The sequence below is a fragment of the Acyrthosiphon pisum genome, chromosome A2 (assembly GCF_005508785.2).
Source record: "Acyrthosiphon pisum isolate AL4f chromosome A2, pea_aphid_22Mar2018_4r6ur, whole genome shotgun sequence".
Lineage (NCBI taxonomy): Eukaryota > Metazoa > Arthropoda > Insecta > Hemiptera > Aphididae > Acyrthosiphon > Acyrthosiphon pisum.
In genome coordinates, this window is record NC_042495.1 from 66,304,575 (window position 1) to 66,321,881 (window position 17,307).

Here is a 17,307-nt window from a genome sequence, read left to right on the forward strand (position 1 = left end):
ATAACACCATTTATTCCTCCTGTTTGACTTGTTAATAATATTTCAAAGATATTAAAAGTGAATACAAGTGAAGCAATAGTTTTTTTTAATTATAAGTATACCTACTTACATAAAATATAATTATTTAGTGAATTTAAGTCATCGAGTCACTTTTAAGCAAGAAGAAGAAGTTGAAGACTCGTTAGAAGTCGAGGTAACATTTAATTTAAAAATGTTCAATTGAGGCTGATCTGTTGTACTATCATCATCGTTCAATGTCCTTGTGACATTTGGATTTCGGAATAGGTTTATAAAACTGGCTGTTCATTTTATTTTAATTTAATTAGTAGGTAGTCAAATTTTAAGCAGTTTTATAAAAAAAAATGTATTTAGGTTATTCTAAATAGTGTACACAGACAAAACTATTACCTCGATCGGCTCTGTCACTCACTATACGTTTACACAGTACACACCGACACACCGTAATAAATTATTAATAGGCACCAAAAATAACATTTATAATTCATATTCATTATCTCATATGAACATCGTAAAATTCTTGACGATTGTCGGCGGAGAACAGTCAGTGACGAACGTTTAATTAATAACAATAATTTCGGGAATATTGTCTATTATTTACAATTTTTAGTCGTCGTCTAATAAACAGTAGTCAGTAGGAACTGTGGCCACAATTATTCACGCCTGATATTAAAGTGTGTAATAAATAAATAATCTTTGTTCCAAATTGATTTCATTTCGTAATACGAAAAAAAGACAGGGTAGGCCCGGGCCTACCAGGCCTACCCGCTGAGCACGCCACTGTACATATTCATAATCATAGAACAAACTGCTTAAGAGCCTCAAGATTCAATTTACATAATATATTATGTATGCAGAGCAATGTCACCTAAAATATTCAGATTAAACCAAAATAATTATTCTTGAAAGAAATTATATGGCTGAATTTGAATAACAATATTATATATTATATAGACAATAACAGCCACTTTATTTTAATAACTACATATTAGTATACATACATATTATACATATTATATTATCATTAGGTGTACAAAATTAAATGTGGTAAGCTTTAAACAAAATATAATATAACGATTCAAGTTATAAAAAATAAATGTGTTTTACGTGGTTTAATTTCACAGGTTCTCACACAAGTATAAAGCTCGTGACCGCTGTTTTAATTTTGTAATTTGTTCATTTAAGATTTCACGCAAAATCCAAGTACTGATAGTACCTAATACCTATTATAAATTAAAATAATATTTAAACATACATATTTTATGCTTTTAAAGTAATAGCACTGTATGAGAAGTGTTATTATTCACGTGGGTTATAACAATGAATGTACCTACAATAATGCTCGTAGTGTTTAAAAAGAAAAAATAATCCAAACAATAAATCTTAAACAGAATTACTTTGCGATTAAGATCTTTTTTAAAAGACTTTCGAGTTCAGGTGTACAATAAAGTAATTTCATTTAAATTTACATTTTTTTATTTAAACTTTAAACGCTTTATACCTAAGTATAAATCTACGTTTCGAGATTTGAAAATAAATTATGACCTACCATAACTTGATTAATACTTAAAGTGGTAACGTACTAACGTGAATACTGAATAATATTTTAGAAATAATGTTATTGTATAGAAACATTTAAGTTACATTTAAAAGTCATGTAAGTACCATGTCTGGCTGTTTGAAAATTCGTCTAAGGACCTGGTTTATTTCAAATAACAGTCTATCGATCGCTCAAAATATGTTGTACTTTGCGAATTTCAAAAAAAAAAAAATCTGTGAGATTCACAGTGAAAAAGTGAAAATAATCATTAATTAAGTTAAAATTATAAGTTAAATTAATTGGTTTAATAATATCAAACCAAAGCATTGCGAAGCTGTTAATTATTATTTGTCAAGTCTCCGTTAACACATCACGCAATGAGAAAAACTTTAAGAAAACGAAAATAATATATTGCAGATATTCAAATAATTCTGTATAATTTACGATCATTATTATGCTGTATAAGGAACTATTTAAATGATAACGGATAATATAGGTTCGAGTGGTTTTTACTACAGTGGTTCCAGACTTCCAGCAATGTCGTGGACAATAGATTGTTGTTTAACGAATGTAAATAGAATTCAATAGTCAAAACGAACCACCCGAAACGAATAACTCGTGACAAAAGTGTCTTCTGAATGTAATTTAAAAGGACGGGCTGAGTTTGAATGAAAAACTTTGAATTTAGGTCACATGGGTGTTGAATTTCGTTCAAATGTTGTATTTAAGTGAAAAAAAAAACACTTAGTTCCAGCATGATTAAACGTTGTTATTATTATTATATATATATATAATATATAATATGTCTTTGTACGTTGTATTTAATTTGAAAAAATAAAAATATTTTTCGAGAGACTATAAAATTATTAATTACCATAGTATATATAATAATATTATTATAGCGTACGTCGTTAATCCTGTACGAACGCGTGCATAATATATTATTAATATTTCGCTGATGACAGACAAATTAATATTAGGTATATTATAATAGTCAAATTTTCATCAGACACGATGTCTCGAAATAGAATGTCATAAAATATAATTTATGTTTTTAAAATCGAGACCGTCCACTTTTTGAACTATTGTACTTGCATATAGCGGGGCACGTGGTGCCATATATAATAATACTCAATCCAGTGATGTTATATGGTAAAAACAATATTAATAATAATAATGCCATGTGTGTCAAAAGCCGTTGTGATATCTTTTTTTATTATTATTATTTTTATTTCCACAGAAAAACGTCTATAACAGAGCATGTGCAAAAAAGTTATTCTTTCCTAACAAATTTGGAATTAGCATTTTTCTTTTTCACGAACACGCATAATATAATATTTGCGTCTGAAACATTCAATTCGAGTTCTAAAGAAAATCTATTTTATTACGATGTACCTAATAATATATATATATATATAGGTAATACGCATTTTACACCGTTATCCTTTTTGTTGAGTTTTTTCGAAAAGTACCTATTTATTTTTTGCATTACACAAAATAAAGCTCATATATGGTAATATTATGGCCAGCAAAAAAAAGCCTATATTACGAGAAACAAATAAATATTAAAGGTTATTTTTACTAATGTATTTTTTACACAACAGAATTCAATATTTTGAACTTATTATTAACAGTAGTTACCTACCTTTTTTTTTAATAACGACGCGAGTTCTATATTTCTATGCGCATAACTATAACCTACCTAGTGAAATTAAACCTTAGTTATTACGTTTAGTCATTTGAATTCCCACGAAAAGTACCGAAGGGTGGTAAATTGTTTTCAAACTCTGGCGAAAAAGATAATAATACTGTGCACAAAAATCCTGTTTTAATTGACTTATCAAAAACTTCTCCGACGACGAAAAAAGTTTAAAGTTTGAACTTTTGCCAACCATGGTCGCGACTACTGTTCGCAAAACATGGTACAGTTATATGGTAAAATTTTTGATCGCATTCTATATCCAGCCAACAAAACAAAAGTTTTGTGTTCCCTATAAAACATAATGTACACAAGTCAATTATTATTCCGTTTTCAAACCAAATCAATATACAAAAAAACCTAAATCATTTTCCAATTACTATATCAAAGTTAATTTACCGGAAACTTTGCTTCAAATGCATATCTATATTATATATAGTATGTATGTATGTATGTATGTATTTCCATATAGGTACTTACACTAAATGTTCAATATGTTGAACGGTAATATTATAATATACGTTCTAACTATTAACACTTGACAACTAAATTATACTACCTGTACATATACATGTTACTATATTGGTGTATTTAGTAGTGAACTTTATAATAACATAATATTATACTAACTTCATGCCGTCATTTCCAGTGAGAACAAGAAAGCCTCCCCTCTATCCACCTTAAATTAATCTTCATCCCAGACCCTATTGATACAATCAACCTATTCAAAAAGTTATTTTATCAAAATGTCCAATATTTACCATACGATATTATAAATTACTTATGTGATATATTTATATTTATTTTAAGCCATCACTTGTATCCGATATCTCCAATGGCCGTTGTTGCCGCTTATATACTTTGTAATAATAAAAATACAAAAACCTTTGTGATTATATGTTGGATTACGTAAATAATAGTATAAAGCAGTTGATTTAAGTTTAATTCCAATACAAATTTTAAACGATGGACAAAGCTAATTAAAATGATCTATTTTAATTATATTGCACAGAGCTGAAATACGATCTAGCTGAAAAAACTTAAGAGTGTAAATTATATGCATAAAAAAAAAATGATGTCCAACGTCGGTCTTGATTCTTAGTAGAATGTGATTTCGAAAACTATTCTTTTCTATCGATTATAATAATATTATCAAAAACAACATAGGTAGTAGGTACACATATTATTGTCAACCATTATTAAAGTGGTGGATAGCAGTACGACGTGTGAGTATAAGTTTATCTCTTAAGTAATTTCTTTGCATTTCTCTCGAACGCTGTAAATAATATTCCAAAGAGTTTCTCGGCATAAGCACGAAAACGGTTCGCCGATGTATAATAGTGGTGTACGATAATTACTATTATGTATTGCATTTAAACCATGAACGTAGCTATACCAAAATAATATCCACAATAATTATAGTTTAATGTACCAATGGAATACCTATATAGGAACGCGTACTATATAATTTTTACTTAAGGACTAAATTACATAAAGTAAGAATGTAATGGGTTAATTTAATAAATCCGTAAATCCACGCAAAACTTAATAACGCGTATTACATATAGGTAGCCATATAATATAGGTAATTGCGTATGGGTTTCAATTAATATTCAGACTAATAATAGTTTATCCGTTTGCTGCACTAGATCAAATCCAGAGCTTCATTTAAATTCAAAAAGCATACCATACCAGGTATATGATTTAATATTATACTATACGAGTTGATCCATTTAAGTGTCTAAACATTTCTTCATTTCAAAAATTGTTTAACTTTTTTGTAAATATTATTTCTCAATGATTTGATATATTTTCATTACCAAAACAACATATTGCAAAAAAAAAAAAAACAAAAATATGTAAGCACCGGTCTATCGGGACACACTATTAGCACTTATAGCAGTGTGTCACCACGAAAAATGTCATTATTTAAGTTTATCGCCATTTATTTAGATTTAAGTTGGGGTTTCGTCGTGAATTAATATCAAGAACCACTGATATGTCTGAATACACAAAAAAAAATGTTCTGCTTCATTATAATAATATAAACAATAACGATAGTCTATACTTATAAATGGACCACTTCATCATATATTATATTATATTATTATATTATTTCGTTTGATTGGATTTCGAACTTTTTGAAAATTGACATTGAATAAATTAATTATATAATCTACTGTTAGCCATACTATTCTTAATAAAATTTATCTCGATCGTTTCGTCTGATTTGCGTTTCATCGCGCAGCGCCATTCGACCGACCGTTTAACGCTTATCAGATCCATTTCGCGTGCGGTTTTTGCAAACGTATTTTTACGGTGCCGTTGAACTTAGAGAACAATGGCCTTACACGTGGAAGTAAAAGTTTCATCTACACAAACACAGTAGATAGGTACCACCGGTGGTTAATCTCTTGCCAACACCGCTTTTGCACAGTTCCGAAACAATTCAACAATGTCATATGTTTGCAGTGGACCCTCGAACTTTTTACGACAGCTTCGTTTTATAATAATCTCGTGCTGAGGCCGGTTTCCATATTTTTTTTACATTACGGACGTCGTAATTTTTCGTTTACGGTTACGTCGGGCTTGCGTAACCGCACGATGGGGATGCTGCGTTGGGGTTTTCGCCCCCATTTTTTTTATGGATCCCCGTGTTTTAAAACGTTCGTAAATTTAAATAAATTTAATGGTTTCACAATGTACGAGCATACACTACATTATTATAAGAGAGTAGGGCTGGTGTATCCATTTTACGATTATATTTTTAAGTGTCCAATTACATAAAACGTTTATTTTTATTTTTAAAAATAATAATATTATATCCTCCTTTATATTTTTATGTGTACCTCTTAATATAGTAGTGAAAAAATTATATACTTACGTCACCAGCGTGCTAATGTGTGTTGAATAACGTAGTTTTTATTAGTGTTTAATAGCGGTATTCAATGTTTTTGATATACCAACAGTCCAAAAAATACTTTTTTTTTTGTTTTGGACCGAAAATATCACGTGCACCGTAAATAAAATATAAATTAAATAAAAAGTCATCGCCAAAAAATATTCTTTTTTTGGCGGCGACGATTTCACGAACGACTTTTCCTGTAACATCACGTTTTACTAATAACTTTTTACGACTGTAGCGACGAACATGTACCAACATGTTACCGTTACCCTATAGCTGGTACCACAAAGTGAAAATTATTCTTCAAAATTGAAACTACTGTGGTAGTGTGGTTACCGATTCGTAATGACAGATATAAGTGGAAATTTCTAAATATTATGTGATTGAAAATGGTAACAAATCAGTTACTAACGCTTAGTAGAAATTTTAAATTTCAAAGTAATTTTTTTGTACGAGCTGGTGCTGGCGTAACGTTATAGTAGCCGGGAATGGATTCGGTTACGAGTTCCAAATCTTTGGTTACGAATCGGTTTGTTCTAAACCATAGTTGTAGGTATCACTTCGTATTGAAGAAAAACGTGAACTTTGTGGTGCCAGGGTATCGCACCTGTGACAAACGATATTATTATATTCGATTTTTTTCCGTTCTCTGCGACCTCTCGCTTATTATTCAATATCATTAGTATATTATTCTCACGTGTGTTCTTTTTATCGTCGCGTGGGAATCTGTACACATGGATCGTCTGCAGCTACGGTGTCTAATACGGTGTATAATAACAAGCACGTGCCGCGGCGCGATGATAGAGACCGAAAATCCTTTTAGGAGACGTCGTTATTAATCCGGCGTAGGCGCATATACGGGAAACCTTAATGCGCCGCAGGGTGACTTACGCACGTAGTAAATAATAACAGACATCCGAAAACCGACGGAGCTCATCGGGCACACGTTAAAGTATAAGGCCGAGTGAGTCCTCCATAATATGCAATATGACGTCCTTCTCCTTTTACGCTGTCAATCCATATAATCTCTTCCTTTCTTATCTCTCTCTCTCTCTCTCTCTCTCTCTCTCTCTCTCTCTCTCTCTCCCTTTCTCTCTCTCTCACACTCCGTCTCTCCCTGTATTTTTATCTCTGCATCTCTATGTCTCTCAGTTTTACCTCCTTATCCGTGGTGCTGTATTATATCCGCGTAATAAATACATTTTACTCACCGGCGAAAAAACTGAAACCATCACGTAAAACCATAAGATGTAAAAATATATACAAAAACAACTTGGCATGATAAACTGTTAGGTGCGCAAAATAATGATGTCATTACGTAAGACGGAGACAAATCAATGAATATTAATAAACAGTAGATTATTCTGGTAAATTGTTTGAAAAAAGTTTTCATATACCTATTAAAAATTGCTTTTAAATAACTTAACACTCGAAAACTTTATCTGTTATCGAGATTAATAATATTTATCATTAAACGTATAAATAATAATGTTTGATTTTAAATAGAGTAGGAAAAAGTACAATATTTGTATTCCTGATATTATTATAGTCATATTGAACTTTGACGTCTGGCTTGCTTGACACTAATGTGACTGTAACAATCCACCACATTGTTATAAAATAAATAGTGTTTATAATGATTTATTCACTTCAATTTAGGGATCGGAGTGGGCATGACCAGGGATTGTTCCACGCTGATGGTGGCGCAGTATTTCAAGCGGAAACGTGAGTTCGTCGAGATATTCATCGTGTCCGGCAGCGGGATGGGCATAGCCGTCATGTCGAGCTTCATCAAAGGAGCCATAAGGTATGTGATGATAATGTCCATAGTAGTTTATATAAAATTCAATATTCGTACCTTTTTTTTTTTTGGTTTTTTTTCGATGTTAGTATAATATATTTATACGTATGATATTAGTACCCACCGGCCACCACACCCCAATAACGATATCGTATCCGCAATGGACGGAGACAGGCGGGCCCGCGAGTTTATAGGTGGCGGGCGCCGGGAGGGATCGATTGCCACGCGTGGCGACCAATGTTTAGCGCTTTTTTATGTGAAAATTCAATGAAAACCAAGTTTGGTTATTAGTTTTTTCCTCATATATTATTATAGTTAAATATATATTTAACATAATGATAACGCGAAATCTAATCATGATTTATTGGCAGCCTGTAAATTTATATCGAGACTAGGAACATATTTTTCTAGTGAAACTGTAGACGTCCTAGAAATGAATTGTTTCAAACCACTATAAAGCATTCAATATTATATTGTTTCATTTAAAACTATATAAAATATTACGATGTGATGCGTATTAAAATGTTTATGATCACAATAGTTTTATAGCGTACCATAATATAACCCCAGACAGCAAATTATTGACTACAAATATTATTATAATATTACCATTACAAAATGCTATCAGGGACACTGTACAAATCACCAATGTGTATAATGATTCATAATTATTAAAAATATCTCAGTAAATTTTATAATCTCAGCATAATTGATACCAAGCCCGGAAGAATAACACAAAACGCTACAATTGTTAAGAGTTTGAATTTCGTTTTTGACAAATAAATTCCAATTATAAAAATTAGCAAGAGAAAAGTGATCGACATGCGATCGTAAAAATACTTATCTACTTTTATACAAATTAGTTATAAGATTTACATAATATATCACAGCAGTCAAACAATTAAATATTATAATAAATTATTAAACATTAATTCATTTTACATCAACTATACATTTCTACCTCGTCGAAACCGAACGGTAAAATACATTTTTCGAAAACTATAGTTTATATAAGTCTATTATAATATGGCGGGTATCGGACCCGTATCTTTAGTCGCCTCTTCGGCTGTCATGTAGAATAGTAAATTGTCCTTACGAACCTTTCACTATGATATCTTCATTGAAAATAATATATTAATAATATCCCGATAACGACGGGCAAACAATATTATTTAAAAAGTGCTGATACCGGAGGTTGGTTTTATTTACACTCAAAAGCCGTGATAAATCACGAAAAACGATTCTGAGCGGAGCCAAGCCAAAAATGGTCAAGATTTATGTAAAACCGCACTTGCTTAAGTTCTTTCATCGTTATTTTGCTGTTTTCCACGAGCTTCTCTCGAGATTTTTTTATTCCCGCGTTATACGGATAAAAAAAATCACGAAAGCACACATCATTGTAAAATCAATACCTCCGATATCAATGTTAAAAGTACCTATTTATATAGGATTATATAGGTACTATATATTCGACATTTTCCCATTTTTATGACTTCATTCAACTCGGTACGGAAAATGTTATGTGAATATTTTTTAATTCTAGTGCCTCAATATTATCTCATTCAAAAATTAAACTGATAAATTTTGGTTTACGTGTTTAATCTATATGACCATTAATGACGTCTAACAATTTTTTACGATATTATGGTGTTGTTATATATCTATGGTCGATTTCCAATTCATATTCAATTATTTTGCGAATTTTTTGGTTAGTTAAAAGTATAGTGTACCGCGTAAAAACACTTAAACACCTCTCTGGCAAATACCACTATTAATTATACAAAAATTGAGCACTTAAGTTTAATATTCCAAATTAAATATTAATAAAACAAAAGCGGTTCTGTAATCGCGGAATATGGTCTACCAAATTTGTTCTTGACTAAATTCTAACAATAAACTTACGATATTATACATAATAAAAAAATCACTGTTTTATATGTATAATTAAATAAAAATCTGTTACCGACATTTTCGATGAAAAAATTCAATATAGTCTGGGATGAATAAAATCAGTGTGTGAAAATTTAACGATAATAAATAAAAAATAAAGAAATCAAGTAGGTATATCTATAAAATACCTACCTATAAATTAAAATCTGGTTATTTGGAAAAAATTGATAAACTTATCATTATTACTGTTTATAATATTATAGCTAGATATGCATTTTTTTGACTTATATTATGTATAATTATTTATGAATTTTTTAATTAACTATGGCTATTACATATATTATTATATAATATCCGTGTGATAATCACCTGTATATATTTACAAGTTTTTATTACAATTATTATAAACTGTGATTTAGAGTAAGTACAAAAACAATCAATATTTTTAATAAAAAGATTGCTTACCGAAGTAGGGCTGCAGTTTCATATCCTATACTATATGATGGATATTTCAAAATTTCGCAAAACAAGCTGAACAAAAACCGTCGGGAATTTAAATTGAAAAATTAAAATCCGTTCTACATGGTCTAGCTCGCGTCGGTCCTTCAAAATCCATTATTTTTCAACGACCCGGCCCCCGGTTGTCGCGATAATAATTTATCGACATGTCCCCCGCGAATGCCCCGTTCATTAATATCATCGTGACGATTTTATTGTATAATATTACAAAACATCGTTCCCACTTACTTAATAATAATTCGATTGCGTTGCAGCGCCATCGGCTGGCGACTTGGACTCCAGCTGGTCACCGCCACGGTGTTCACCACGTTCCTGTTGGGCACGTGCTACAGGTCGGCGTCGCTGTACCACCCGCAGAGACGGGCCATCCTGCACCTGAAGAACCAGAAGCGGAAGATCAAGGACAAGAACCGACACGACGACCGGCCGCCGTTCCTCGACTTCACCACGCTCCGCAGCAAGACCGTCCGAATCCTGCTCGTGTCCACCGGCATCAGCGCGTTCGGCATAAACACTCCGATATTCTACCTGGTCAGTGTCGTCTATTATAGTTGGGTATATATATATCGATCGGTTATTGCTTATAACTGTCGTCACCACACACACGTGCGGTGTTCGACGGATATTACGTCTGTAGTTAACTATTATTAGATAATAATTTATAATCGCGCGGTAATCGTGGTTCGAGATTTATCACAGAATAGAAATCTATCGACACGTATATAATAAAATATAAATTTATTATGATATATTATTTTGTATACTAAAACAATACTTTTTGCTAAAGTATGAACAAAGCATCGGAATCCTTAATGAACGCCAAAATTATGTTTATATTACAACTTAATATTTAAATTATTTGTACGGGCGCATATATTTTAAAACGTACTTGTCTGTTATACTAACCTATGTTTTACTACAGAAATAAGTTTTGAACGCGGAATACAAAATAGCCACCACTAGAGACATAACTATATCGTGTTTATATACCTACCATGTGGTTATGGACTTATGGTACCACTTACATTGTGGTGTACCACGTCGTCGTATGTGCGAATGACGTTATCGCCCTTATACGCGGCCGGCCAATCGGAGGCGGTAAGACGACTGCGGGAGAAAGGAATAGAGATCAATATATTTCCGGAGTTGATAAACTTTTGCCAAACACATCGAATGCGATCGGAATAAAATTTAATTTTTCAACGTTACGCTTTTCGATTGTCATCATATTTCATATTGGTTACATTTTGTAGTTTTATTTTTGGAACTACTGTACACACGCACACACATACACACACACATAAACCCACACATCCTACTACGGCGCTGCTAACAAAACATTAAATAACGACAACTCGACTGTGATGGCGGTTATCAATTTCATGCATGCATTCCGTATTATGGCAGCGCGGTGCGGTAGTCGGGTTTTTCTTATACGTTTTGTCTCTCCACTTGTTTATTCGAGTATTATATATTTTTCATACATGACGTGCGTGTGTTCAAAACGTTCAAATTGAATTCACGACATCCTATAATTGTTGTCACATTTCGTTTCGTCTCGCAGTGAAATACGTACCACAGCAGTCGTTACTGTTGAAGTAGGTAGGTACTGCATTCCCACCATATTTTTTGTACGTCAAAGTCGAGTATATATTAATTTAAATATTATATCGATCACATCGTCCAGTCACACAAAAAATATTCATGTAATATATACCTACTGAAACAAACAAATAGGTTTTTATTATCGATTCTTATGTAGTGCTGTAAAACTATAGCGTTTAATTGCGAATAAAAAATATTGTACTTATGTCGTAGTTATTATATTTTTAGCGTGTTCGTGGGCGTAGTGATGAATATTTAAAATAAGGTATAAAATATGCAAAATAAAAGGTTTGGACGGCTTCTACGTTGGCGAAATGTCCAATAAAGTAAAATTTAAATTAAGTAACGGGCCTGAAACCGCGAGGCGCGAGTAGATAATATTTGACCGGAGGAATCGAATAAAGTACTAAAATAGTTTGAAATACTGTCTGCAAGTACTACGAAATGAACCGAAATGAGAACAAATTATACCAGTGAGACGAGCACTTAAAAACAATAGAAGTTTTAGATTTAGGCGCAATTAAGTGATAAAAGCAAGATAAAAGTAAAGTTTCCCATCGCGCCGCCGCCGTACGACTGGACACGATTTATGCGCACTCATTCGTCAGCCCAATATAAAAAAGGATTAGTCGTACAGTAAGTTGTTTTATGGGCTTTTACAACGCCAAAGCTATTTGTTCGGTTTACGACTGCAGATTTCAAACGCATAAAATAATTTTTGATTGCGAAATACCCGGAGTGCAAAGAGTTCATAATATACACACACATATTACATGTTATATTGTATATATATATATATTATATGTTATATAAACGCGGACATGTATTTACAGCAGATATCGTTAAAATTATAAGCACCTCCCCCCTCCTCCTCTCCTTGTATCCCACAACGCAACCGTAATGGGGTGGGAAAGGACGTTTTAATTGTATCTCGGAGGCGTACCTTTGATTGCGGATAGGACGACGACGACGACGACGACGATGAATACGAATAACTTAACATTAATTTTATTATTTTGAGAAAATGATGTATTACTATATTATTATTAAACGGGACCAATGAATTCCTGCGGCGAAAAACATTAACCCCGAGACCGCATAGAGTACTATAATAATGTGTGTGTGCGTACAGTAGTAGTATATATTATACATTATGTCCTAGTTGTAGTAGCGAAGCAATATAAACGACCGGAGCGTAGTAGTAAAGCACTCGACCGAGTGTAGAGTCGTGTGCATATAATAATATAATGTATACGTGTATAAAGGATAAACATGATATAAATCTCGTAAAGTATTTCGCGATCGTTTCGTTTTTAATGGACTCCGGAAAATATATTATTATGTATCGTCGTATGTGTCCCGTCGTTTAATACGTTTCCACGTTACTTGCATTGTACTCGTAATTATACAATTTATAATATATAGTTCGTATTAATATTACTGCGCCCGCGTGGAGAGCAATAGCTCGTCTGGAGCTCGCGGCTGCACCGCCCCTCGACCGAAGCCCAAGGACTCCGATATAGTTTCTCCGATCAGCCTTCTATAAATATATTTAGCATACACACATAAAAACTTCATTACGTATATAAATAATGCGATGTGTGTGTGTGTAGGTAGGTCATTATAGTATATCATAGTTAAGTATTGATTTAAAACAGTTCCGAGATCACTTCAACGGTACCCTATATAGAAACGAAACGTTTTCGGCTATAACGAAAGTTGACTGTTGCGGAACACGGACCACCCAAACATGTAGGTGCCATTTGGCGTAGGTACTTAACGAATGCTACAAATGTTTTTTTTTCTTTTGGCAACAATAACGAAATAAAAAAAATGCGATAAAATACGACGGATAGGATATATAATATAGGGGACGGGGTGACTCGTTTCGGGTTCACGCATGCGCCCGACGCCGTCGCACAAGACACGTACACATATAGGTGGCGGAGTACGTGCTTCAAATACGAGTATAATGTGCCTACTGCACTAGAAAACCAAAAACGATATACTCAGAGACAGGAATTATTGATATTAACGACCCGACAATAATATATTATTTGTACTGATTTCGACCGATTTTTCAGGCTCACCAGGCCGAAGAGGACGGACTCGGCGACTCGGCGCTGACGTTGCAGGTGCACATGGGACTCGCGTGGACGGTGGGCTGCGTGGCGTTCGGGCTGATCGTCGTCCGGAACTCGGTGGAGTGTCGGATCGCCAGGCAGTACCTGTGCCAGGCGTCCGTGTTCATGTGCGGCGTGTCCATACTGGCGCTGACCACGGTCCGCGGTGACCGGCAGGGGTACGTCATGTTCGCCTGGGTGTACGGCATGTTCTGCGGCGGGTACCATTACTCGCTCAAGATGTACACGTACGAGAGGGTCCGGGCCCGGAACTTTGCCCGCACGTGGGGCTTCGTCCAGTGCTCGCAGGCCATACCCATCGCCTTGGGGGTGCCAATATCCGGTAAGTCATATACGTAATATATGTTTAATGTGTTAACTCTTTACAAAATTATTATATCATGCCATCGATCACTATAGGTGTGTAATTATACATTGTAGGTATCAAACGAAACCGAACGAAATGCAAACAATCGAAAGTGATGAGTAGTATATTGTTCTTCACTCGGCCATTTAACACGACATAATTACAGAGGTATCTCTGGGGTCTGGAGCAAAGGGTTTAGATTAAAACTATATGTCCAATTTCCCGAAATCTGGGGTCGGTTTCGTGACTCGTAATTCCGGTTCCGGTTTCGATCTCTTTCCACACGACGCGGCATAGATGTGCATAACGGATAGTCTGAGGTCGCAGAAATAATAAAGCGTGCTCGTCACACATTGTTGTTGTTGTTGATATTGCTGTTGATATTATTAATATTATGTGAGAGCAGCCGCTCGTTATGATATTTGACCACGCGTCATAAAATTTAACGACTGCGAAGTCGTGTTTTTCGAAAGAACAAAAAAAGGTACCTATTCGCGACCTAATGACGTAGTAAATACGTCCCATACGCATATACATAGACGCGTGTAATTTAATATTATATTATATCGTTAGGTTATTGGTATAATACTCGCGTAAATCTAATCCTCGAACACCGTTCGCAGCGTTACCGCGTGTTACCGCACTTGCTCGAATTTATTATAATAATATATTCCGCACGGCGTGTATATACCACGATATTCACATAATACATATAATATATATATATATATGAACCCACGTGTAATGTTATCCGTCGTAATATCGCAATAACGTACAACAGCTGAGTTCGGGTTGAACGCATCGATTTGGGAACACGCACCACAAAAACGTATAATTTCGCGATAATATGGTAATCTCGTCTCAAACATTTGGCGCGGGTAAACGCATATACTAATATTATAATGTATGGTCATTATAACGTCCACATGCTACCTACCCTGTACCCACGTCATTAGAAATACGTTTTTAATGCGGTTTCGTCCGAAAACGAGTACTGGGCGAGGAAGGATAGTGTTTTTCTCGGATTGAAAAATCGTTTTCCCCTTGTCTTTTTGTGATATATTATTATTATCTAACAGCTATTTTTTTTTCGTATCCAGGTTACATCAACATCGGCTACGGCTCCAAGACGGGTTACTACTTCAGCTCGGCGTGCGTGTTGCTCGGCAGCCTGACCATGTTCTTCATCGATCTGCACCGGCGGAACGTGGCCCGGCACAAGCACAACGAGTCGGGCACGAAGAAGCTGTGCGTGTCGGACTCGTGTCCGCAGCGCCGGAGGCTGTCGTTCACCGTCGAGCCCGAGGAAGTGGTGGTGATGGAACCGCCCATGAACATGCAGGGCGTCGGGCTCGTCGGTGGCGCCGGCGGCTTGGGGTTGATGATGGGAGGGGGCGGAAGCGGTGGCAGTGGTGGCAGCGGCGGGGGGGGCGGCGGACCCAACGACAAGCCCGAGCTGACTTGCATCTCCGAGGAGGGCATCGCCGACATGGATCTGCCCGACAACCTGCTCGACGACCTCGACTACATCGGCGACTGCATCACGTCGTGCAACAAGGTGGAGAACTACCTGATGCTGAGCGAGTTCGAGAACAACCTGATCGCCGAGATGCCGGTTATCATGGACCGGAAGGGCCGCAGGTGGTCACTGGCCAAACAGGCGGAAGAAGAGACGCCCAGGGGCGGCAAGTGGCGGCTGGTCGCCGGACACAACAGTAGGATGATCACTGTCATCGACGAGGCGTCCGTGTAAAACGACCGCTCGTAATAATATTTTATATTCATATTATATTGTATTATTATTATTATTATTTTTTTTTTTTTATTATTATTATTGTTGAAGATGTGTTCATTTTATTTTTTATTTATTTGTTTACTATTATATTATTTTATTTTATTAAATTGTAAAGTGACACATTATACGTTTGGGGGTCGTTGGCGTTACACGAATGTTTGCGGCGATCGTTTTTGTAATAAAAAATAGTATAATAATATACTTTAAGCGAATATACATTAACGGAAAACAGTTGACGTTATTGGATCTTTTTTATTGTATAAAATTATTTTTTTATTTATATACGAATACAGTAGTGAGTAATTGTCTAAATTAAATCACATGTTTGCCCCTTAAATAAAATTTTTTATACTTAATCGATATCTGATATCTATTAGGTATCTACTATGATAATATTATAGACCTGCGTTGACGTCATATTATTATATTTAAATTATATATTATTATTTTTTCAACGAATCTGCTTGGTTTCAATTTTATCCTATTACATAAAACGGTATTATTTTTTATAATAATATCGTCAAACTGTATAAAATAATTTAATTATAAAATATTATTATTATAGTACTATTATGTGTCATTGGCTGAATCTGTGATCTAACTACCCAGACAGCAATTTTTTGTTTAATAATATTATTATAACATTATAATAACGAATAATATTAGTATAACGTTATTATAATACTATTATAATATTATCATTACAAAATTCTGTCTGGGTAATTTATTACCTACTGTTATTTGTGAAAATTATTTTTGCTTAAGGTTATAGTTGAATTCGATACAATTTTCCATAACTACAATAATATTATTATATTGTACAATAAGCTTTTCTTTTTTTTAAACTACTTAATAATGATAATAACACTGCTAAAACGTGACACATAAACGTATTGTATGAATTGTAAGAAAACCACCGCCAACGTCACATGTACGCATTTTGTAATATTTTACATACAACTATAATAATATGTAAATGCGATTTAGTAGATTACATGATATTATGATGTTTTTCATTACGCATTTTACGGTTTTCGTTCATTAT

General features: G+C 34.0%; 1 protein-coding gene across 4 annotated transcripts in view; it reads left to right on the top strand.

The window, feature by feature from the left end:
* The window catches only part of LOC100168581 (monocarboxylate transporter 2), a 374,360-nt gene extending 357,717 nt beyond the window's left edge, over positions 1 to 16,643 (top strand). For all 4 annotated transcript variants that reach the window (XM_029490969.1, XM_029490971.1, XM_029490970.1 and 1 more), the window contains 4 exons: positions 7,822 to 7,969; positions 10,627 to 10,903; positions 14,062 to 14,443; positions 15,568 to 16,643. In XM_029490969.1, coding sequence (XP_029346829.1) covers positions 7,822 to 7,969; positions 10,627 to 10,903; positions 14,062 to 14,443; positions 15,568 to 16,220 — 1,460 coding nt within the window. In that variant the 3' untranslated portion in view covers positions 16,221 to 16,643. The remainder of the gene's footprint in view (positions 1 to 7,821; positions 7,970 to 10,626; positions 10,904 to 14,061; positions 14,444 to 15,567) is intronic.
* Positions 16,644 to 17,307: the final 664 nt, after the last annotated feature.